The sequence below is a fragment of the Ranitomeya imitator genome, chromosome 3 (genome assembly GCF_032444005.1).
Source record: "Ranitomeya imitator isolate aRanImi1 chromosome 3, aRanImi1.pri, whole genome shotgun sequence".
Classification (NCBI taxonomy): Eukaryota; Metazoa; Chordata; class Amphibia; order Anura; family Dendrobatidae; genus Ranitomeya; species Ranitomeya imitator.
Window position 1 is genome coordinate 120225255 of NC_091284.1, and position 25529 is coordinate 120250783.

Consider the following 25529-nt stretch of genomic DNA (forward strand, 5'->3'; position numbering starts at 1 on the left):
ACGCAGTCATAACTATCTCGACCAGAAATGCTAACTACAGACCGAGCCCTAACCTCCCCTTCAATGCTAAACTGGAAAGCTAACATCACTATTAACTGACCCAATACCTCTTCAGATCACTTTCTTCTTGACTCTTAACAATCTGGCTTCTCTTTACATTCTATTGAAACTGCCCTCACTAAACCATCTAATGATCTACTAACAGCTAAGTCTAATGACCACTATTTCTTGCTGATTCTCCTGGACCTTTGCAGCATTAGATACTGTGGATCACCAGCTCCTCCTCACCATGGTCAGTGCTATCAGCCTCAAGAACATCGTTGTCTTCTGGATCGTTATCCTCCTTCCTCTCTAAGGCTACGTTCACATTTGCGTTGTGCGGGGCTGCGTCGACGACGCAACGCACAACTTAAACAAAAACGCATGCAAAACGCATTGTTTTGTGACGCATGCGTCCTTTTTTGGCATGATTTTGGACACAAAAAAAATGCAACTTGCTGCGTCCTCTGCGCCTGACGCTTGCGCCAAAAAAGACGCATGCGTCACAAAACGCAAGACAACGCATGTCCATGCGCCCCCATGTTAAATATGGGGACGCATGAGTCGCCGCGGCTGTACCCGACGCAGCCCCGCAAAACGCTAATGTGAACGTGCCCTAACCTCTTCACTGTATCTTTTGCTGGCTTACGCTTCGAATCTTCCCCTTGCTGTTGGGGTCTCTCGGCTCAGTCCTAGGCCTCCCTTTTCTCTTTCATCCATATTAGACAAATCATCAGCAAATTTAGTTTCCAGTATCATCTCTATGCTGAGGACACAGCATTATACAACTCTACTGACATTACCCCTACTTGAATACAAAATACCAGGGGTTGCTTGTCTGCTCTCTAACATCATGCACTGCCTCTAGTAACAAGCTCATACCTGGTATTTCATTTGAATTGGATGGTTCAACGATATATCCCATGGAGCATGGACGCTGTCTTGGGGTTATATTTGACACAGAACTTTCCTTTATTCTCAATATCCAATCACTCGCTCGTTACCTGCATCTTAAAAACAGCCAGAATCTAACCTTTTCTCACCTTTGAAAATACAAATTAGCAGTATTTGGTCAGTATTTTACATCAGTATTTGTAAGCCAAAACCAGGAGTGGGTGATAAATACAGAAGTGGTGCATATGTTTCCAATTATACTTTTCCTCTATTTGTTCCACTCCTGGTTTTGGCTTACAAACACGGATGTAAAATACTGACCAAATACTGCTAGTGTGACGGCAGCCTAACTTTGCTGTCGCTCTTATTCAGTTTCATCCGGACTATTGCAACTCTACTAATCAGTCTCCCTCTAAACAAACTTTCTCTCCAATCTGTCCTGAGTGTGGCAGCCAAGGTCGTATTTTTGTCCAGCCGCTAGACCGATGCCTCCACCCTGTGCCAGTCATTGTACTGGTTATCCTTATTCAGTTTCATCCGGACTATTGCAACTCTACTAATCAGTCTCCCTCTAAACAAACTTTCTCTCCAATCTGTCCTGAGTGTGGCAGCCAAGGTCGTATTTTTGTCCAGCCGCTAGACCGATGCCTCCACCCTGTGCCAGTCATTGTACTGGTTATCCAACCGCTACAGAATACAATACAAACCTCTAACTTGCAAGGCCCTCTACATTTCTGCAGCACTATACATCTCCTCCCTCATCTTTGTCCATCAGCTTATCCGTGCAACTGATCTAAGACCAGCAGCCTCCACAGTACGAAGCTCACACCTCCAAGACTTCTCTTATGCTGCGCTAGACTAATACAGAGCCCATCTCTTTATACAGGGCTATCCCAACAACTAAATAACCTAACCTTCCCCTTTCTAAATTTTACTGAGAACCTGCTCCATCTTATCAGTGTCTACCAGGGCTGTGGAGTCCGTAAGCCAAACCTCCAACTCAATTTCCATGACACTGCCTTTAACACCACCAAAATGGGCTCCAACTTCACAACCATGGTGTCCACTTCCTTGCACCTGATACACGCATTTAGACTGACGACCAGGAACATGGTATATGAAAACCCTTATTTATGGTAATGATGCCTGGATCGTACATAAACACTTCACTATTGTGTCCCTCCACTTCCTTATAGACCGTAAGCTTGTGAGCAGGGCCTGCACTCCTCCTGTGACTGGTGAACTTTGTGATATCTTTGTACATGTCCCTGCTTAACTGTAAAGTGCCGCAGATTAGGTCAGCACTATACAAACAGAATTATGACTGCAGACTTGTCATTTTTGACAAGACAACCCCTTTAAGCCAGGCTTTATTCTGAAACAGCGCAGCCTAAGGCTACTTTCACACTAGCGTCGTGTGACGGACGTCACAATGCGTTGTTTTTGAGAAAAAACGCATCCTGCGAAGTTGCCCGTAGGATGCGTTTTTTCTCCATAGACTTTCATTAGCAACGGATGCGTCGTGTTTTTGCAGTCCGTCTGGACAAAAAAAGTTGCATGCGCGGCCGGAACTCCGCCCCCTCCTCCCCGGACCTTACAATTGGGCAGCGACGGGCCCGTACCGACGCTAGTGTGAAAGTAGCCTAAGGCCACATTCACACGCTCCATTTTATCCTGCGGGTTCTCCCGCAGCGGATTTGATAAATCTGCAGGGCAAACCCGCTGCAGTTATCCCTGCAGATTTATCAGGTTTGTCCTGCGGGTTCCGCTGCGGGATTTACCCCTACTATTGATGCTGCATATGCAGCATCAATAGTAGTGTTAAAAATAATAAAATCATGATGATATACTCACCCTCTGACGTCCCGGTTCCAAAGATGCTGTGCGACCAGGACCTTCGGTGACGTCACCGCCATGTGACAGCGACGTCACCGCCATGTGACAGCGACGTCACCGCAGGTCCTGGTCGCATAGCAAACCTGAGACCGGATGGCCGCGTGCAGCGCTGAGACTTCAGAGGTGAGTATAGCATTATTTATTTTAATTCTTTTTTTTTAATACAAATATGGTTCCCGGGGCCTGGAGGAGAGTCTCCTCTCCTCCACCCCGGGTATAACCCGCGCATTATCCGCACTACTTCCCGCATGGTGGGCACAGCCCCATGCGGGAAGTAAGCGGATCAATGCACTTCTATGGGTGCAGAATCGCTGCGATTCTGCACAAAGAAGTGACATGGTCCTTCTTTTTTTCCCGCAGCAATTCTGCACGGTTTTTTTCGGGTTTTTCCGCATCATGTGCACTGCGGTTTCTGTTTTCCATAGGGTAACATTGTACTGTACCCTGCATGGAAAACAGCTGCGGACCCGCAGCGGCAAAATCGCCGCGGTTCCGCAGTAAAAACCGCATAGTGTGAACATGGCCTAAGTGTTGCCATTGTACAGCCAGGCGGAGAGTCCCCGCCAGGCTCTGGTGACAGCTGCCCTTTATCAGAATAGGAGCCCATGAGAGCCGATGGGTGAGGGCCAGGGGTCTGCCCGCCATCAATAGCCTATGCCCAGAGAAGCCACAGTGCAGTCTGAGGGCCCCTCCACGCAGGACATATCCACTGTGGAGCTTCCGCAGCAGCAAACTAAGCCGCCATCACCCACATTATGCCAAGTTATTGTAAGGATTTGGCCAGCAGCATCTAAGCCCGAGAAACGCAGCTACTCAGTGACAGCAAGCGGAGATGTGAGAAAACTTAGTAACTTGCACACTGTGCTGAGGCGGGTGACACAGCCCCTGCCATTACTCCAGGCCTGCGAGGCGCCCTCACTACAAGCCCGGACACCTCTCCCTGCCGGCCCCTACCACAGCGCAGCCGCCAAGGTCTCCTGTCTCGCTCCTGTGTAGCTCTTGTCACGTGGTAGATTTGGCGCGCAGGCTTCTGCCCAGTACAGAGCGTGAGGTGAACAGCTCCGGTTATTCCCGTGCCGCCATCATTACTGTGGGCAAGTCAGAGCTAGACGCCTAGTGCACAGCGCCTGCTCACGTACAAGGCACGGTAGGGAAATCTGATTCTGCCCAAAGCAAAGATGGCCGAAGCAGTCTCCATACTTCCGATACTACGTCACTGTCAAGCTGAACGTGAGTGGACGTGGGATTTGGCGCCGGAAAAGTGAGGAGAACTACGCGGGTAGTGAGCGGCTGAGACCGGGGTCAGGATGGCGCTACCACAGCTCAGCGAGGGCGCAATAGCGGTGAGTGCTGTGCACGGCCAGCGCTACGGCCGGGGGCTCTATGTACTGTACCGGCTGTTACCCTGTGTCTTCTCTTCCAGGCCATCTTACAAGGCGATGCCTCGTCCAAGCCGGTGCTGCAGGTCATAGTGAGTGTCCGCCTCATCTCTTATTATCTGTGTGCCGCCGGTTATTCCTCAGTGTTAGGCCACGTGCACACGGTCAGTATTTTACATCCGTATTTGTAGCCAAAACCAGGAGAGGAACAATTAGAGGAAAAGTATAATAGAAACATGTGCACCACTTCTGTATTTATCACCCACTCCTGGTTTTGGTTCACACATACTGAGGTGAAATGCTGACCGTGTGCACGTGGCCTTGGGCTGTATTTTATGCCCTCTGTGGGTTTGTGCAAATGGATGCCGGATCTGATCCCATGTCTGCATGTGATTGTTTCTGACACCTTAAAGCCCCCCATACACCGCTGACACTAATGTGTGTCTGTGGGGGCCTGGACACCCGATAGTCGGGGATGTCCATTGGATGTGTCTGATTTCCGACTGCCCAGAGATAAGTAGTCCTGTTTAGAGAGCACTGCACCAACGCCCCTGTGCACGGGAGAGATGCCCCCTGATGGGCCAAAAAAAGCTGGAGATATTATTTAGAGAGAAAGATGCAGAGATATTCGCTTGTAACGATTATCTTTATAGGCTATGTGCCCACGATCAGGATATAGCAGCGTATTTTCACTGCATCCAAAACGCTGCGATCTAATCACAGAAGTAAATCCGCATGTGTTCAGTGAAGGATTTACCGCACCTAATGAATGGCTATGAGTGAGACTAGCGACTCCGCTGCAGACAATTCATGTGCTGCGGCTCGTAAACCCGCACCATGGATGAGGTTACGCAGTGTCTAATAGAAGCACAGGGGGAATGGGACGTCTATAAATCACATCCGTTGTGCTTGTAGCCTAGAATGCAGCATAGGTGAGCTGCGTCCAAAACACTGCTATTCCGGATCGTGGGCACGTACCCTTATACTTCATCTGGGCTGTACCAGAGATTTCCCTGGAGGCGTATACTTCTTCCCCTGTATGGAATTGACCAATCACACAGGCAACAACGTACTGGAGAAGAAGAAAAGCACACAATAGCTTATATAGAGGTAAAACCTCTGCACACCCTGCATATATGTAGACCTCTGTGCTCAAAATGACTCCTCCTGACCCTTGCATCATTGATGAGATCAGTTACCTCGTGTGCTGGGGGTAATCGTGTTGGTTGTAATGTACTTCAGGTGCAGTAATGGGGCAGGCACAGCTGGTCTGATGTAGCAGAGCTGTGATTGTGTAACAAATTAAACTCTGCTACATCTGTATTGTATGTAGAGATTGGTGGTGTCAGCTTGGTCCTCCCTCTGCCCTCTCATTTTATAAGACCTGATCATTCTCTTTATCTGTCTCCTGGCCTCTCAGTTGACTTCCTCACTTTTTCTCCTCATCACCCATTTTCCATTACTCCGTGTTTTATCTCTTTTTGCTGTACAGAAGACGCGTGGAGATCACTGGGGCCGTGTGTCAGGACAATGGAGCAGCAGGATACAGTGTGGGCTGTGAGGAGCAGGGCAGGATGTGTGCTATGGACACGCTGTATCAGCACGTTATGTCACCCTCATTCCATGCTCCGTGTACTCCGGTACCAGTGAGCGCGTCTATCCTCACACAGATTGAGGAAAGCTCATTGGTTGGTGAACGCTTGTATCAGTCAGAGGCCGGAGACACTCATTGAACATCGCCACAGTGATGCTCCCAGGCTGTGATGTGCCGTGACTGCAGTCACCGCTCACTGTCAAAACCATCAAGGTCACGTGGCCGCAGTCAGTCTGCGTCATGTTTGTGATGTCGAAATTCAGAGGTCGGGACAAGGCTAGTATTGATGTGACCCCTAGAAGTGTGTAATCTCAGCCCCAACATCATGTGACCGACAGAGGGAGTGCTGCTCAGAGGATCATTAATAATATCCGTGCACAGCGAGCGGCCACTATAACTACGCACTGGCACTTTGACAGCTCGCGCAGCAGCACATCTGTTGTTTTATTGCGTATGCAGTGGTGTGCCATGATTTCAGTATGTTGAAATTAGAAAGATATTAAAGGGAACCTGTCGCCCCGTTTTTTCAGATTGAGATAAAAATACTGTTAAATAGGGCCTGCGCTGTGCGTTACAATAGTGTATGTAGTGTACCCCGATTCCCCACCTATGCTGCGAAATACATTACCAAAGTTGCCGTTTTCGCCTGTCAATCAGGCTGGTCAGGTCAGGTGGGCATGGTGACATCGCTCTTTTCTTTCCCAGCTTTCCGTTGGTGGCGTAGTGGTGTGCGCATGTCCAAGTTACGAATCCACTGCGCACACGTGAAGAAACAGCGCGCGATCTGCGCTATTACCCCTGTCATCGGTGGGGGTGGCCATCTTCCTGGGGCCGCGCGTGCGCAGATGGAGTGCTCTACTGCACGGGGCTTCAGGAAAATGGCCGCGGGATGCCGCACGTGCGCAGATGGAGATCGCGGCGGCCATTTTCCTGAAGCCGAGATGCAATATTTAAGTGGTACCGTGAACTTGTTTTCCTTTTTAATTGCTAGGATACCTCATAGCTTTAATGACCAGTTAGGGTCTGATCTTGAGGACATATTAGACGACTGTCGGCTAAGCGATGCTTAGTCGGAGCGCTCTTGTGTTCTGGGACATGTGGCAGCGGCTTATCTCCAGGAGAACAAAGCGATCAGCTGTCTGAAATCAGACATTCCCAATTGACTTTTCTGCAATCAGTTGGCGGTCTCCCCCTTAAGGTCCCGTCACACATAGCGAGATCGCTAGCGAGATTGCTGCTGAGTCACAAGTTTTGTGACGCAACAGCGATCTCAGTAGCGATCTCGCTATGTGTGACACGTACCAGCGATCAGGCCCCTGCTGTGAGATCGCTGGTCGTGTCGGAATGGCCTGGGCCATTTTTTGATCGTTGAGGTCCCGCTGACATCGCTGAATCGGCGTGTGTGACGCCGATTCAGCGATGTCTTCGCTGGTAACCAGGGTAAACATCGGGTAACTAAGCGCAGGGCCGCGCTTAGTAACCCGATGTTTACCCTGGTTACCATCCTAAAAGTAAAAAAACAAACGCTACATACTTACCTATCGCTGTCTGTCCTCGGCGCTCTGCTTCTCTGGTCTGGCTGTGAGCGCCGGTCAGCCGGAAAGCAGAGCGGTGACGTCACCGCTCTGCTTTGCGGCCGCTGTGCTCACAGCCAGACCAGAGAAGCAGAGCGCCGAGGACAGACAGCGGTAGGTAAGTATGTAGCGTTTGTTTTTTTTTTACTTTAACGATGGTAACAAGGGTAAACATCGGGTTACTAAGCGCGGCCCTGCGCTTAGTTACCCGATGTTTACCCTGGTTACCGGGGACCTCGGGATCGTTGGTCGCTGGAGAGCGGTCTGTGTGACAGCTCTCCAGCGACCAAACAGCGACGCTGCAGCGATCCGGATCGTTGTCGGTATCGCTGCAGCGTCGCTATGTGTGACAGGGCCTTTACACAGACTGTTGGCGAACCCATCGATATCTGTGAGAGTGAAGAGTCTGCAGTGCTAAAACTGGTTGCACTTTTGCTGACAAAGTAATGGCATACCCTAGCAAAATGTCATCACTTTATTTCAAGGGAATGCCCCTAATGACTAAGAGTAACCAGTAATTGATCACCATCTAAATGAAACCTTTTTGTTTTAGAATACACGTCCAATCAGCACTGCTAATGGGCCTCCGCGTTACCGACTGCTGATGAGCGATGGATTAAATACTCTTTCCTGTAAGTATTTTTAATTAGGTTTTTGTTTTTAAACCTATAAAGTTGTCATTGCTTTTGGTAATGTTCTATAAGTACCTATGTGTTTAGGTTTATTTGAAGTGCGTCCACATGGGACAGAAAAATCTTCCTAGAATATGCATGTATAATCTTTAAATATCAACAAAAAGTGACACTGCAGCTTTAAAAACCTTCACCATTGGTCATTCTTCAGAGTTTGTAAGTGAGAAATGTTAAATGTGTTGTCCAGTCTCAGAGGAAAGGTTTGCAAACACTCAGTGACTCCAGAAGTATAATGGTATGTGCACACATTGCAGATTTCCTGCAGAACTGCAGCTTTTTTTCCGTGCAGAAACGCTGCAGATCTGCAAGTGATTTACAGTACAATGTAAATCAATGGCAAAAAAAAATGCTGTGCTAATGGTGCGGAAAAATCTGCACGGAAAACGCAGCAGATTCAAAAAAGGACCATGTCAATTCTTTGTGCAGATCTGCTGTGTTTCTGCACCCATTCTATAATAGAAATCTGCAGGGGTAAAAAAGGGAAGAAATCTGCACAAAAATCTGCAACGTGTGCACATTCCAAAAAGCGCAGATTCTGATCTGTGTTTTCGGCCAAGAAATGCAGAATCTGCACAGAAAATTCCACAGTCAAATCTGCAACGTGTGCACATAGCCTAACTGGGCGGTCACAGGACTGCATGTATGCGATGTGCACAAATGTGACGTGCCACCTGGTCTTACCCAGCTTCTCTCACTTCTATGGAGAGGAGCAGGGTGAGACTACCGTATTTTTCGGACTATAAGCCGCACCAGACCATAAGACGCACACCAAATTTGGGGTGAAAATTGCAGAAAAAAAGATTTTTTTATAAGATGGGGGTCTGTCTTATTGTCCGAATTAACAGTATCTTATCTGAGGGCTGGCGGTGGCAGAGCAGGGTCACAGGAGGCATGGTGTCGGCAGAGGTGGGGTGATGCGGTACGGCGTGCACCTGAGCAGGGTCCCTTCCTGCTTAGGTGGGCGACGCCACGGCCTGTTGTCCAAGGGGGGGTTGCAGCAGTGGTGTGGCGATGGCAGAGGTGCGAGGATAATGAGCGGTATGGCATGAGCAGGGTCCCTTCCACAGGTGAGGTGACGCAGCGGCCCGGTATCCATTCCAATGTGAGCAGCACAGCCGGGTTAATTAGCGGTTTATCGGTGGCGGCGGCCATCTTCCTGAGGTCGCGCGTGCGCAGATGGAGTGCTCTGCTTCCCGGGGCTTCAGGAAAATGGCTGTGGGAGGCCACACGTGCGCAGATGGAGATCGCGGCGGCCATTTTCCTGAAGCCAAGATCTAAATCTGCGAACTCGGCTTCAGGAAAATGGCCGTCGCGATCTTTATCTGCGCATGCGCGGCCTCCCGCAGCCATTTTCCTGAAGCCCCAGGAAGCAGAGCACTCCATCTGCGCACGCGCGGCCTCAGGAAGATGGCCGCCACCATCGATAACGCCATGATTCACCTGGCTCTGCTGCTTACTGGGCTGCTGCATCACCTCACCTGTGGAAGGTACCCCGCTCACGCCATACCGCCTCCTCATCCCCACACCTCTACACCTATGCCGCCACCACACCACTGCCGGTAAGCCTGTATTCCAAATATAAGACACACCCCCTATTTTCCCCACTTTTGGGGGGGGGGGGGGGGGGGGAGTGCGTCTTATAGTCGGGAAAATACGGTAGTTATCACTGTACTGCAATTATGTGGAAAATACACTGGAATTGAGAGCGTGTTCATTGCTCACTGTCACGATTTGGCAGTCACATAAAGGACCTGGAGACTTCTCTTCTGAGACCAGACAACACTTTTAAAATGTCATATACGTGCCTGGAACTTAACACGGCTGTGAATTTTGCACACCGTTTTTCTTGTGTGGATGCAGTGCTGTGGAGTTAAAATTGGCAGAAATATTCAGACTTATGCTTTAACCCCTTCATGACCAGAGCTTTTTCGGTTTTGCGTTTTCGTTTTTCGTTCCCCTTCATTCCAGAGCCATAACTTTTTATTTTTCAGTCAATATGGACATATGGGGGCTTATTTTTTGTGGGACGAGTTGTACTTTTGAACGATACCATTGGTTTTACCATGCCATGTAACAGAAAATGGGAAAAAAATTCCAAGTGCATTGAAATTGCAAAAAAAATGCAATCCCACACTTGTTTTTTGTTTGGCTTTTTTATTAGGTTCACTAAATGCTAAAACTGACCTGCCATTATGATTCTCCAGGTCATCACAAGTTCATAGACACCAAACATGTCAAGGTTCTTTTTCATCTAAGTGGTGAAAAAAAATGCCAAAGTTTGCTAAAAAAAAAAAAAAAATTGCACCACCATTTTTCGTGATATTGGGTTGGGTGAGGGCTTAATTTTTGCGTGCCGTGCTGACGTTTTGAACGATACCATTTTTGTGCAGATACGAACTTTTGATCGCTCGTTATTTTATTTTAATGCAATGTCGTGGTGATTAAAAAAAATGTAATTCTGGCGTTTTGATTTTTTTTCTCGCTACGCCATTTAGCGATCAGGTTATTTTATTTTTTTTATTAATCGGGCGATTCTGAACCTGACGATACCAAATATGTGTACGTTTGATTTTATTTTTAATGTTTTATTTTGAATGGGGCGAAAGGAGGGTGATTTAAACTTTCATTTATTTTTTTCATATTTTTAATCAATTGTTTTTTTTTACTTTTGCCATGCTTCAATAGTCTCCATGGGAGACTAGAAGCTGCCACAACTCGATCGTCTCTGCTACATATAGGCAGTGCTCAGATCGCCTCTATGTAGCAGAATTACTGCATTGCTATGGGCGCCGACCCCAGGGTGGTGCTCACAGCAATCTGGTATCAACAACCATAGAGGTCTCAAGGAGACCTCTGGTTGTCATGCCGACGCACCACTGACCCCCGATCACGTGTCGGGGGTCAGCGGTACGCGTATCTCCGACCCAATGGCCGGAAGTGCTAGTTAAATGCCGCTGTCAGTTTGACAGCAGCATTTAACTAGTTAATAGGTGCGGGCGGTTCGCGATTCTGCCCGTGCCTATTGCGGGCACACTGACATGTTGCGGCTTTGAGATGGGCTCAGCGCTGGAGCCCACCTCAAAACGGGGCTTCTGACGTCGGAAGTACTATCCCGTCCTATGTCAGAAAGGGGTTAAAGCACCACTGCAGCATTTTTTTTTTTTTTATAGCAGTTGTGGAGTGATGCTACTAATGTAAGTTTCCTAGAACCTGATTCCCATAGGGAAAAATGATGTACTCGTCCATAAAATTTCCATAAATCTTTATTTAATACATTAAAATACAAAACAAGAGACATAAACCAGGTGCGTGTCAGTTGACAATAAGAAAACAATAATAAACACCAAGGGCCCCACCCCCACCGGTACCCCACCATAAAGGCGCTAAACTATTGCACCATTTACCAAAGTAATATTGTAGTAAACAATGTTCCTATATTTATTATGTATCACAACTATGGTCCGCTGCACACAATCCCTCTAGCAGAACCCGTATAGATTACTCATGTAACTCCTAGTACCGGCCTAAAGTATATATGTCTATACCGGCGCAAAGCACACGGTCATGCTGGAATCCCCGGAGAGAATCTCCCTTCAGAGAATAGGGTCCGGTACCAAACATAAAGGATGCCAACCTAACAGGTCTCTCAACCGGGAAAAATATATCTACTACTTACATAGTTGTAAGGTGCACAGCAGGTGGGGAACCAGGGGGGGTGAGTGCCCGCCCCAACGCGCGTTTCGGTCCCGTCCTGACGAAGGACGGGACCGAAACGCGCGTTGGGGCGGGCACTCACCCCCCCTGGTTCCCCACCTGCTGTGCACCTTACAACTATGTAAGTAGTAGATATATTTTTCCCGGTTGAGAGACCTGTTAGGTTGGCATCCTTTATGTTTGGTACCGGACCCTATTCTCTGAAGGGAGATTCTCTCCGGGGATTCCAGCATGACCGTGTGCTTTGCGCCGGTATAGACATATATACTTTAGGCCGGTACTAGGAGTTACATGAGTAATCTATACGGGTTCTGCTAGAGGGATTGTGTGCAGCGGACCATAGTTGTGATACATAATAAATATAGGAACATTGTTTACTACAATATTACTTTGGTAAATGGTGCAATAGTTTAGCGCCTTTATGGTGGGGTACCGGTGGGGGTGGGGCCCTTGGTGTTTATTATTGTTTTCTTATTGTCAACTGACACGCACCTGGTTTATGTCTCTTGTTTTGTATTTTAATGTATTAAATAAAGATTTATGGAAATTTTATGGACGAGTACATCATTTTTCCCTATGGGAATCAGGTTCTATGTATATGGATGTGTCCTTGGTATAAGGTCTCCACATGGGGTGGTGGTATGATTAATTAATTAGTAGATACAATATAACTATCACCCTCCCCAATATGTGGTATTGGTGTTTGTTGGCGGTTAATGTAAGTTTCCTACCTCATCGCTCATACCAGCCACCGTGTTCATCTTTTCTCTGCTCCCATCAGTCTCCAACAGTTTGTGATCTGCCAGTTTACTCCAGGGTTTTCTGGAGCGAGCCGGAGGTCACTTTACAGTGTATGAGAGCTCAATTCTGGCGCTCATAGACTTGAATTGAGAGCTTGTGAACGTTACCTCTGTCTCCCAGTCTGTCAAAGTTGTGGTGCTGGGAAGAGCTGAAGATGGCTGGTGGGAGTATACTATTAGGCGCAGGGAGAGTCAGAGCCCATTTTGGTGGATTCGGAGTTGGTGTCATGGTAATTGAGGAGTTGGAGTCGGAGGTTTGGCTTACCGACTCCACAGCCCTGGAAAATAGAGGATGCAGAGTTAGAACGCCGCTCTACCAACTTCACAGCCCCATGTGGACCTGACCCTACTGGTATTATGAAGATATGGGACTAAAATATGTATTAAATTTGTTAAACTTGTTGACCAGGCGAAAAACAATGCTGCCTGCCATATAGACCTGCCATTATCCCCATGGAACCAGTACCAGGGCTGTGGAGTCGGTAAGCCAAACCTCCGACTCATTTTCCCTTACTCCCGACTGACTGTACAGCCCTGATCACTACTGAGCATGTGCGTAAAGTGTAGCACAGATTCATCTGAGCCAAAAGCCCAGATCCTTAAATCAGGAACAGAACAGACATTTATAGGAGATTTCATAACTTTCCCTTAATCTTGTGAAAACATTACAGCATATCCTGCATTGTTCTGTACCCAATTTATTATTTATTTTAGCAGTCGACGTCGGTCCATTTTATACAAAGGGTATGTTCACACGTTCCTGATTTCCATCCTTTTTTTTTCAGGACTGTTTTTTAAAAAACTGCAGCTCTTGGCAGAAAACGCAGGTCCTTTTTTTGGTCCTTTTTTGATCCTTTTTTTGATCCTTTTTTTTATGCAGTTTTCTATGCAGAGTCTGTGTGTTTTCTAGGAAGTTTTTTAGGGTTAAAATGGCTGAAAATACCCTAACCCTACCCCTAACCCTACCCCTAACCCTACCCCTATTCTAACCTTAGTGGAAAAAAAAAAAAAAAATTAATTTTTTTTATTGTCCCTACCTATGGGGGTGACAAAGGGGGGGGGGGGGGGAGTGTCATTTACTATTTTTTTATTTTGATCACTGAGATAGGTTATATCTCAGTGATCAAAATGCACTTTGGAACGAATCTGCCGGCCGGCAGATTCGGCGGGCGCACTGCGCATGCGCTCGCCATTTTGCAAGATGGCGGCGCCCAGGGAGAAGACGGCCGGACGGACACCGGGACGCCGGGTAAGAATAAGGGGGGGAGATTAGGGCACGGGGGGGGGGGGCATCGGAGCACTGGGGGGGGGGGCATCGGCGCACGGGGCGGTGGGATTGGAGCACGGGGGGGCGGGATCGGAGCACGGGGGGGCAGCCACACTCCGCCCACGCACTTCCGCCCGCTTCCCCGCACTTCCTGCTGCAGCGGTTCTGCACCACAAACCGCAGTAAAACCCGCAGATATTTTTTTCATCTGCGGGTTTTACTGCGGGTTTGACCTCACAATGGAGGTCAATGGGTGCAGAACCGCTGCGGCTCCGAAAAAAGAAGTGACATGGTACTTCTTTTTTCCCACAGCTATTCAGCGCGGCTTTTTTTTTTTATTTTCCGCATTGTGGGCACAGCAGTTCCTGTTTTCCATAGGGTACAATGTAATGTACCCTGCATGGAAAACAGCTGCGGACCCGCAGCGGGAAAATCGCGGCAATTCCGCATGAAAAAAAGGATCGTGTGAACATGGCCTTACTCCAACTCCACAGCCCTGTCCAGTGCAGTCCACTCCTTGATCTGCAGTGATACTGAAGTGCCGAGGCCTGTGATTGGCTGACACAGTGATTTACACAGCGCAGTGCCATAGAAACATTTGATGCAGTTTTGCTCAAGTCGCCTGACCGATGCAGCTAATTTAAGGCCAAAGGGGTGACAGCATTGTAGTTTGGCAGATTTTATTTTCACAGAATCCAACTCCTTTGTGAACATTTGTTTTTAGCGCAGAAACCTTTTGAGAGGCTCAGAACCCTTCATGAATATGGTGCACTTTCCATCTACCCATGTGTCGGTCAGAAATGTATGGCTGCTGTGATCTAGAGTAGGTTCTATGTTCTCTATGCATTCCTATTAGACAAAATGCACAGTTTTTCCTTTCTAGATTTTTTGTGCAGTTTTGTCTACTAGTACAGACCTGTGGCTGTAAATGCGTTGTAACAGCGCATCTATATAGGAGTCATTCAGCCTGGCCAACCTGATGCACACAGTTTTGTCTTAGAGTGCTTTTTTTTCTCTATACATAAATATTCTACAAATATGCACCAGTTATCACAGTTTGTACATTTTTCATGTTTTAGCTTTTATGTTGGCAACGCAGCTGAACTCTCTTGTGGACGACAACCTCCTTGCAGCTAACTGCATCTGTCAGGTCTCCCGGTATATTGTGAACAACTTGAAAGATGGAAGGTATTTAGCCCCTTGTTACTGCATTGTCTTTATCAATCAGCACATCACTTAGCTTTTACCCTGCCTTTTTGAAGCCATTTTCAATTGTTCATTTTGCGCACTTATATTTGCAGAAATTCATTGATTTTTGCTGGTTATTAATATTAAATGTGTTGCTCGATATAGTATGTGCCATGGGATTACATTATTCTTGGGGTTTTTAAACTGTGCCTCATATGTGGATGTAGCCTATAGGATGAATATATGAAGCCTAATCTATATTTGTACTGGTGGATACTTGTGCGTCTACCGTATTTTTCAGACTATAAGATGCACTTTTTTCCTCCAAAACTGTGAAAGAAAATGGAGGGTATGTCTTATAGTCCGGATATATGTGGCGGGGAGGTGGGGGAGCTTCAGAGGATCACAGGAGGCAGGAAACGGCGGCTGTGGCCAAGTACTGTGCCCACTGCTAAAGAGAAATGAATATTCACTTCATTCCACACCCATGGGAGTGGATAGCAATGAATATTCATTTCTGTTTAATAGTGGACACTGGTAGCCTCAGCAGCCGGCTTCCTGCAGCTGCCGGGCATTCGCATGTGTTCGCTATTTAAGGCAATGAATATTCACTGCTCTCCACTCAATCGGCGTGGAATACAGTGAATATTCATTCCCTTTAGCAAGCAGGCACATGAGAACGCCCGGCGGCTGCGACTAACATTGTGGTCGCTATTAAAGAGCAATGAATACTCGCTGCTCTCCACGCACATAATCCCGGCGTGGATAGCAGTGAGTATTCTGGCTCCTGTCCTCGGATTGTAAGCAGCGCTTGTCTTCCCTGCCATGCGCTTCTTTCGAGCATAAATCAGCTGCTGGCATCGGAACAAGACGCTGCAAAGGAGTATTATGGGTTTTTTTTGTGTGTAGTTTTTTGATGGGGACCAGACATACCAGGATAGGATGGGGATGGAAGCCCTGCATACCAGGATAGGGATGAGGGGGGCCATGCCTACCAGGCTAGGGATGAGGGGCCATGCATACAAGGATGAGGGGGGAGGGCATGCCAGGGTGGGGATAAGAGGGACATGCATGCTGCCAGGATAGGAATGAGGGGGCCATGCATGCTGCCAGGATAGGGATGAGGGGGGCCATGCATGCTTCCAGGATAGGGATGAGGGGGGCCATGCATGCTGCCAGGATAGGGATGAGGGGGGCCATGCAGGCTGCCAGGATAGGGATGAGGGGGGCCATGCATGCTGCCAGGATAGGGATGAGGGGGGCCATGCATGCTGCCATGATAGGGATGAGGGGGGCCATGCAGGCTGCCTGGATAGGGATGAGGGGGGCCATGCAAGCTGCCTGGATAGGGATGAGGGGGGCCATGCATGTTGCCAGGATAGGGATAATGGGGGCCATGCATGTTGCCAGGATAGGGACGGGGGGGGGGTCATGCATGTTGCCAGGATAGGGATGAGGGGGGCCATGCATGCTGCCAGGATAGGGTTGAGGGGGCCATGCATTGCTGCTAAGAAGGGGATGAGGGGCCATACATGCTGCAAGGATAGAGATGAGGGAACCATGCATGCCAGGATGGGAATGAGGGGAGGGGGGGGGCATGCACGCCAGGATGGGGATTGGGGGAGGGAGGGTGGGCATGCACGCCGGGATGGGGGGGGGGGGGGGCATGCACACCGGGATGGGGGGGGGGCATGCACGCCTGGATGGGGGGGGCATGCACGTCGGAATGGGGGGGGGGCCATGCACGCCAGGATGGGGATGAGGGGGGGCATGCACGCCAGGATGAGGGGGGGGGGGGGTTATGCACGCCAGGATGGGGGGGGGGGCATGCACGCGAGGATGGGGATGAGGGCCCCCCCCATGCATGCGAGGAGGGGGAATGCATGCGAGGAGGGGGAATGCATGCACGCCAGGATGGATGGGGATGAGGGGGCTATGCACGCCAGGATGGATGGGAATGAGGGGGGGGGGGGGGCATGCACGCCAGGATGGGAATGAGGTGAGGCCATGCACGCCAGGATGGGAATGAGGGGGGGCCATGCACGCCAGGATGGGAATGAGGGGAGGCCATGCACGCCAGGATGGATGGGAATGAGGGGGGGCCATGCACGCCAGGATGGATGGGAATGAGGGGGGGGGCCATGCACGCCAGGATGGATGGGAATGAGGTTGGGGCCATGCACGCCAGGATGGGAATGAGGTGGGGCCATGCACGCCAGGATGGGAATGAGGGGGGGCCATGCACGCCAGGATGGGAATGAGGTGAGGCCATGCACGCCAGGATGGGAATGAGGTGAGGCCATGCACGCCAGGATGGGAATGAGGGGGGGCCATGCACGCCAGGATGGGAATGAGGGGAGGCCATGCACGCCAGGATGGATGGGAATGAGGGGGGGCCATGCACGCCAGGATGGATGGGAATGAGGGGGGGGGGCCATGCACGCCAGGATGGATGGGAATGAGGTTGGGGCCATGCACGCCAGGATGGGAATGAGGTGGGGCCATGCACGCCAGGATGGGAATGAGGGGGGGCCATGCACGCCAGGATGGGAATGAGGTGAGGCCATGCACGCCAGGATGGGAATGAGGTGAGGCCATGCACGCCAGGATGGGAATGAGGGGGGGCCATGCACGCCAGGATGGGAATGAGGGGAGGCCATGCACGCCAGGATGGATGGGAATGAGGGGGGGCCATGCACGCCAGGATGGATGGGAATGAGGGGGGGGGGCCATGCACGCCAGGATGGATGGGAATGAGGGGGGGGGCCATGCACGCCAGGATGGGAATGAGGTGAGGCCATGCACGCCAGGATGGGAATGAGGGGGGCCATGCAAGCCAGGATGGGGGATATTAGTACAAAATTGACCAAATTTTTTGCTTCATTTATTTTTATTTTTTTATTCTCTAAAATCTGGGTTCACAAACAAATAAACCAAGGGCATTGAAATTTTGTAAAGCCATACCTCCTTGATTTGGCCAAAATTTTCTTTCTCAAGTTATGTAATATGTTTATTAGGATGATAGATCAGGGGTGTGATTTATCAAAGTAACTTAAGTCAGACTATGGTAATAAAATGACCTAATGGGAGTAACATTTTGCAATTCTATCAAAGCTTAATGTTTTTTCCCTTCTTCTGTTTTCTGTTTATATAGGCGGGTGATTATAATAATGGAAATGGATGTGCTGAAGCCAGCAGATTCTGTCTATGGAAAGATTGGAAATCCTCAGCCTTACAATGATGGTAATGATTTTAGTACCTAGCTTCTCAATATGGTGCCTGTACATGTTCATATAGGTATTCTGGAGCAGTTAAAATAAACTAGTTGTAACAGTTGAAGCTTGGACCATTTTTCTAGGCAAGCAGGATTATTTTATTCGTTTTCTCAAATTATTCAAGTATTTTTCTCCTTTTTATGTTATGTAGGGCCCTAATATGTTGTCTGTTTTCTTTTTTTCACACATTGTGTCCCCCGTAAGATGATAGAAGACATTTTGTGGCCATTCAATATTTAAATACATTTTTATTATTGCTAATTATCCCTGTAACTGGGGCTGGCATATTCTACCTAATTCTGTGTTGTGTATACAGAGATGGTAGTAAGCCTCCTCTGCCTTTTCTGTGCAGAGTCCAGCTGCCTCTGAGCACCATCAGCGTTACCTCCATGCAGCTGCTGACTGCAATTATGTTCCAAAATGTCATTGAAATGTCATATTCAGACCAGCTTGAGGTTTTTAAGATATTTGTCGTCCTGCAGATAGATAAGGCTTCTTTCACACAATGCATATCTGTTGCTTTTTTCTGACAACAAAAATGAAAACGGGAGTCTCTCTTTGCTTTGTCTTGGTTAATCCACTCCATTGTTTAGTTAAATACTATAAAGGTATGTGCACGGGACCTCTTTCTTTAAGACATGTGCTTTAGGCACACTGCTGTCTTTTTTTTTTTTTTGTTTTTTGTTCTTTTTTTGCCTCTGTCACCCCAAAAATGTCCTGTAAACTAAGGCCACTGGCATCAGGGGCTTACCTACAGCATTCTGTAATGCTATAGATAAGCCCCCGATGTAACCTGAAAGATAAGAAAAACAGGTTATATTATGCTCACCCAGGGGCGGTCCCGGTTCTGTTCGGGTCCGATGGGCGTCTGGGTCTCGCGCCTCCCATCTTCATACGATGTCGTCCTTCTTGTCGCGGCTCCGGCGCAGGCGTACTTTATCTACCCTGTTGAGGGCAGAATAAAGTACTGCAGTGCGCCGGGAAAGGTCAGAGAGGCCCAGCGCCTGCGCACAGCAGTACTTTGCTCTGCCCTCAACAGGGTAGATAAAGTACGTCTGCGCAGGAGCCGCGGCAGGAAGCTAAGAAGAGGACGTCATCGTATGAAGATGGTTGGCGCCAGACCCGTACCGCGATGCCGATCGGACCCAAACACAACCGGGACCACCCCTGGGTGAGTATAATCTTAACTTGTTTTTCTTATCTTTCAGGTTACATCGGGGGATTATCTCCAGCATTACAGAATGCTGTAGATAAGCCCCTGATGGCGGCGGCCTCAGTTTATAGGGCAAAATTGAGGTGTACACTGATACATAAAAAGCTAAATGGTACAAAATCTTAAACACAATAGGAAAAAAAGATAACTTTCCAGTTCACCACCTGACAGCACACTGGAGGACGTCCTTCTTATCCTTGATGGGACAGGAACTCGAGAGGTTAAAAGGACCCTCCCCCTACCACCCTTCAGTACTATTCTAAAATCCCTACCCTTGCTAAAACTAGCAACTACCTTCTTGGCAGACGCATCTGCAGAATCGGTTAGGTTCGCAGCTAGGGGTCAGTCTCTATCGAATGCAGCCCGTAGAGCCATCTGGCTTAAGAGCTGGTCAGGGGACATGCATTCTAAGAATAAATTGTGTTCTATACCCTATACCCGGGGGCAAGGTCTTCGGACCGGTCCTCGACGATATCTTAGAGAAAGCTGCAGATGTCAAGAAAGGTTTTCCGGAAGAGAAGCCTAAAAAATTCCAGCCCTTTCGGAGGCCCCGCTATAATCAAAAACCCGATTATAGGGGTAAGGGAAAGCAGGGTAGATGGAGCTACCAAAAAGGGGGGGATAACAGGCCTAAAAATAAAGAAACAAGCTACTCTGGACCGGGGTCCAGTTACCGCAGAAAATGACGCCATCAGAGTGGGGGGTCGTCTGACAGGATTTCTGGGAGGTTGGAGGAAGATCACATCAAGTCCATGGGTCTTACAAATTGTATCCCAGGGATACAAAATAGAATTCACATCCCTTCCTCCCGAAAGGTTCCTGGTATCAAGCTCCCATCTAAAACTGTCATCCCCCATGTGGTCAGACATTCAGGACCTTCTAAAAATGGCGGCCATTGTCCCAGTACTCCCTCAGGAAGAGGGCAGGGGTCACTACTCCAATCTCTTCTCGGTAACAAAACCATCGGGAGAATCGAGAACCATTATAAATTTAAAGCATCTGAACAATTGGGTCCTTTACAAAAGGTTCAAGATGGAGTCGATTCGGTCCACCATCCCCCTGTTGGGAAAAGACATGGTAATGTGCACTCTAGACTTAGAGTGCATATTACCATGTACCCATCTATCTAAATCATCAGAGGTTCCTGCGGTTCGCGGTAATCTTGGAAGGAAAGATCTTCCATTTCCAATTCCGTTGTCTCCCCTTCGGCCTGGCTTCCGCTCCCAGAGTTTTTACAAAACTTATGGTAGAAGTAGTTGCTTTCCTGAGGAATCAGGATATAATGGTGGTCCCCTATTTAGACGACTTCCTAATAGCAGCAGACTCAGAAGTCCAGCTCAGGATCAACTGTCAGTCCCTCATCTCAACTCTAGAGAATCTAGGATGGATTGTAAATTGGCAAAAATCAGATCTAATCCCAAAACCCAGAATAAAATTCTTGGGAGTCATGCTCGATTCACAAACAAGAATGTCCTTTCTTCCAGAGGACAGGCTGAAGGGCATAATACAAAAGATCCGTCACTTTTCCCGAGGTCGAAATACGATCAGAGATGGGATGAAGATACTAGGTCTGATGACTGCGTGTATTCCCTGTGTAAGATGGAGCCAGTTTCATTCTCGACAGCTTCAGAGGGGAGTCCTGAGGAGCTGGAACAGAAGACAAAACTCACTAAACCGAACCCTGAGCCTTACTCCGCAGATCAAAAGATCTCTGGGGTGGTGGACTCTTCCCAGGAACCTTCGACTGGGGGTACCATGGCTTCAAACACCAAGCGTTTCAGTTACAACGGACGCCAGTCAGCTCGGTTGGGGAGGTCATGTACTGGGAAGATATTTTCAAGGTCGCTGGAAAGAGGAAGACAGCAACCAGTCATCAAACCACAGAGAACTACAAGCGGTTTGGGAGGTCTTGACGGCGGCACAGCATCTGCTGCAGAACAAACACGTGAAGGTCTTCTCAGACAACACGACAACGGTAGCCTTCCTGCGGCATCAAGGGGGCCCAAGACATCCGGCATTACAAGACCTGGCGGAATGGATATTCAAGTGGGCAGAAAGGTCGGTTCTGTCAATCACGGCAATTCACCTGGAGGACTCCAAAAACCAGTTGGCAGATTTCCTCAGCAGGAAAAGCGTATCCCCTACGGAGTGGGAACTAAACAACGAGGTGTTCAAAGATTTGTGTCATCATTGGGGGATGCCGACGGTGGACCTATTCGCTACAAAGGGAAACGCGAAGCTCAAGACCTTCTATTCCCTAAACCCTTGGGAGAGTCCAGCCGCGATCGATGCTTTCTCACAACCCTGGAATCGCGGTCTCCTGTATGCATTTCCTCCTCTAGCGATGATTCCGAGGACACTCAGAAAAATCTGCGAGGACGGGCCAAGGTCATTCTCATAGCTCCTCAATGGCCGAAACGCAGTTGGTTCCCATTGTTGAGAAAACTATCAGTGGAAGAACCCCTCCTATTGCCAGAAAGAGAGGATCTTCTTCTACAAGGACCAGTTCTACACCAGAATCCAGGAGCACTTCAACTGGCGGCCTGGATCCTGAACGGAAGGTCTTGAGAGCAAAAGGACTTTCGGATGATGTCATTTCTACCCTTCAAGCGAGCAGGAAGCCGGTAACATCGGCTATTTATTCGAAAATATGGAAGCGATTCTGTGGGTTTTGCGGAGAGACGACAGTTGATACTGACCATCCAAATATCCCCAAAATTCTTGATTTTTTTGCAGTCAGGGTTTCAAAAAGGTCTTAGACCAAGCACATTGAGGGTCCAGATAGCGGCCCTAAGTGTATTCTTTGACTCTTCCCTTTCTGCTCATCCCTGGATTAGCCGTTTCTCTAGAGCCATCCAGAGACTAAAACCACTGATTAGACGATCTGTCCCGCCGTGGGATCTGAACTTGGTTCTGAATTTCCTATGTAATCCGGCGTGGGATGTATCGGGGGATATAGAAGTTGGTAAACTCTCTCTCAAAACCGCATTTTTAGTCGCGATCACGTCGGCAAAAAGATTGGGGGAACTACAGGCCCTGTCGGTGCAGAATCCATACTTGCAGATATTCGAGGATAAACTAGTATTCAGACTCGATCCGGCGTTTCCCCCTAAAGTCGTTTCAGATTCCAATATGAATCAGGAAATTGTTTTACCATCATTTTGCCAGTCCCCTAAAAATCAGAAAGAAAGATTTTATCATAACTTAGACGTAAGGGACTCGGTACTCAGGTACCTCGAAATATCCAGACCCTGGAGACAGGACAACAATTTGTTTGTCCAGTTCAGGGGTCCAAATAAAGGTAGGAAAGCGACTATCGCACGGTGGATAAAATCCACAATCAACTTAGCCTATAGAGCTAGCGGGCAAAATTCCCCGGTCAACATCAAAGCCCATTCATCTAGGGCCATGGCCACGTCATGGACAGAGAACGGGGGGGCGACGGCAGATCAGATCTGCAGAGCTGCATCATGGTCTAGCCTTAGTACCTTTTCGAAGCATTACAAGTTAGATGTAGTATCGCCTCAGTTGGCTTTTCGTAGAAAGGTACTTCAAGCAGTAGTCCCACCCTGAATACCATTCTCCTTTGGTATTTCTCCAGTGTGCTGTCAAGTGGTGAACTGGAAAACAGTAATTAGACCTACTGGTAATTGTATTTCCAGGAATCCATCCTGACAGCACTATTAGTTCCCTCCCTAATGTATCATCTTTATACTCATGTGATGTAACATTTGTATGATTGATTATTTTGTTGGAATAAACCTGTGTTTTTTGCATCCATCCAGATGTGTTACTTTGGAAAAGCACTGAAGGGTGGTAGGGGGAGGGTCCTTTTAACCTCTCGAGTTCCTGTCCCATCAAGGATAAGAAGGACGTCCTCCAGTGTGCTGTCAGGATGGATTCCTGGAAATACAATTACCAGTAGGTCTAATTACTGTTTTCTTTATCGCCTCTCATTGGGGGACACAGGAACCATGGGGTGTATGCCACTAGGAGGCTGACACTATGCAGATAAAAAAGTTAGCTCCTCCTCAGCAGTGTACACCCCACCGACTGGCATTATACTCTTCAGTTTAGCTTAGTGTCAGTAGGAGGTGGACACGGGTCTTTCATTAGACCCTTATCTACCTCAATGTGCGTCGTTTCTTTTCAGGTTTCCGGATGGATACAGGGTGAACAGTCACACCTGTAGTCCCACAATGCAGACTATGAGTACGGTGTGTACTGCCACCCCGTATCCTCATAGATCCCTCTCCAGGACCAAGATCCTAGCACACAAGCGTGCTCAGAAGTCCGGTCCTGGCTCCGTCCCCCACCCACTTGCCCACCAGAGCCTGTCGGTTGTGGAGATGAGGACGTCCATCAGCTCCCTGGACGTCTCATACCCTTCCTTTCAGGTTAGTATCGGCGTGGGATGTTTTAGGTGAGTATTTCCCCCATCCCATCCCAGATCTTTTATAGGGGGGGGGGTCTTGTTAGGGGCTCCCAGGCGACGGCCCTCTCTTACTGGTCATCGCCTGCGTCCATGCAGTGGCGCGGCCGGGATTTTTGTGTCGCGCTGCGACATTCGTATGCGGGGACGTCTGGATTTCGCAGACGCATGGGTCAGGACCTTTCTTCCCCCATTTACCATACGGCGGTCCTCTGCTTCTTTCCGGCGCGGGGCCCTTACAGGCTGCCGCGCCGCACTCCTTATTCCCGCTGGGTCAGTCACCTTTTGCCCTTATGGCTGCCGTGCTCTGCTCCAAATGGGCCAAAGAGCTCCGTCGAGGTATCCTGGACGGGGCGCCTCCCGTGCAACTAGCGGAGCTTGCCAACCAGATTTCCCACGCCGGTGAATACCTGGTATCTGCCTCCCTGGATGTCGCGTCTTGTGCGGCTCAGGCTTCCAGCAATGCCGTTGCCATCCGCCGCACCGTTTGGCTCAAGGCCTGGCAGGCGGACTTATCTTCTAAAAAGTCCCTCACTAGTATGCCCTTCCAGGGCTCTCGTCTCTTTGGTTCCCAGCTGGATCAAATCATTAAGGACGCCACCGGGGATACAAGTTCTCTTCTTCCCCAGGCTAAGCCTCGTCGCCCTCCTCCTAGACTGCAGTTTCGCTCTTTTCGGCCCTTTCGTCGCTTCGTCAAACTCCTTTTCCCAGCAGCAACAGAGGCCACAGGCACGTCAGGAGAAGGCGGCGGTGTCCTTTAGGCCCACTCCGTCCTGGCGTCCTCGCTATTCCCTGGGTAGATCCTCCAGGCCCAGGACTGGAAGATCCACCTCGGCATGACTCTCGGCAAGACTCCAGCCCAACTCCCAGGTTGGGCGGCCGTCTTCTCCTTTTCAGGGACGTCTGGATTTCCGCAGTAGAGGACGCATGGGTAACGGAAGTTGTATGCTCGGGATACAAGATAGAGTTCGCCTCCCAACCCAGGGATCGTTTCTTCCAATCCCGTCCTCCAAGAGATCCCGCTCTAGTTCCGGGCTTCTTCGCAGCCATCGCTTCTCTGCTCAAATCCGGGGTAATCGTTCCCGTCCCAGAGAAAGAACGGTTCACGGGTTTCTACTCGAACCTTTTTGTGGTACCGAAAAAAGACGGCAAGGTTTGCCCCATTCTGGACCTCAAATTGCTGAACAGGAGAGTTCGCCTGAGACACTTCAGGATGGAATCCCTTCGTTCAGTAATTGCTTCCATGGAGGCCCAGGAATTTCTATGCTCAATAGATATCCAGGACGCCTACCTCCATGTCCCGATATTTCCCGGACATCACCGTTTCCTGCGCTTCGCAGTGTAACGGGAACACTTTCAATTCGTCGCCCTGCCGTTCGGTCTCGCAACCGCTCCAAGGGTGTTCATGAAGATCATGGTAGCGCTGATGGCCATATTGAGAGTCAGAGGCCTGGTCCTATTTCCATACCTCGACGACGTCCTCATCAAGGCACCGTCCTTTTCTCAGGCTCACGAAAGCCTGTCCATTGTTCTCGACACCTTAGCCCGTTTCGGGTGGCTGGTCAACCGGAA

At 48.9% G+C, this 25529-nt stretch overlaps 2 protein-coding genes across 2 annotated transcripts in view; one reads left to right on the forward strand and one right to left on the reverse strand.

Annotated features, from left to right (window-relative positions):
• Window positions 1-3943, reverse strand: part of SMYD4 (SET and MYND domain containing 4) — a 46113-nt gene extending 42170 nt beyond the window's left edge. The window contains exon 1 of the mRNA XM_069761360.1: window positions 3784-3943. The gene's annotated coding sequence lies outside the window, so the exon portion shown is untranslated. The remainder of the gene's footprint in view (window positions 1-3783) is intronic.
• Window positions 3944-4035: 92 nt separating this feature from the next.
• The window catches only part of RPA1 (replication protein A1), a 123714-nt gene continuing 102220 nt past the window's right edge, over window positions 4036-25529 (forward strand). The window contains exons 1-5 of the mRNA XM_069761361.1: window positions 4036-4172; window positions 4253-4300; window positions 7930-8008; window positions 14929-15037; window positions 18192-18280. Coding sequence (XP_069617462.1) covers window positions 4137-4172; window positions 4253-4300; window positions 7930-8008; window positions 14929-15037; window positions 18192-18280 — 361 coding nt within the window. The 5' untranslated portion in view covers window positions 4036-4136. The remainder of the gene's footprint in view (window positions 4173-4252; window positions 4301-7929; window positions 8009-14928; window positions 15038-18191; window positions 18281-25529) is intronic.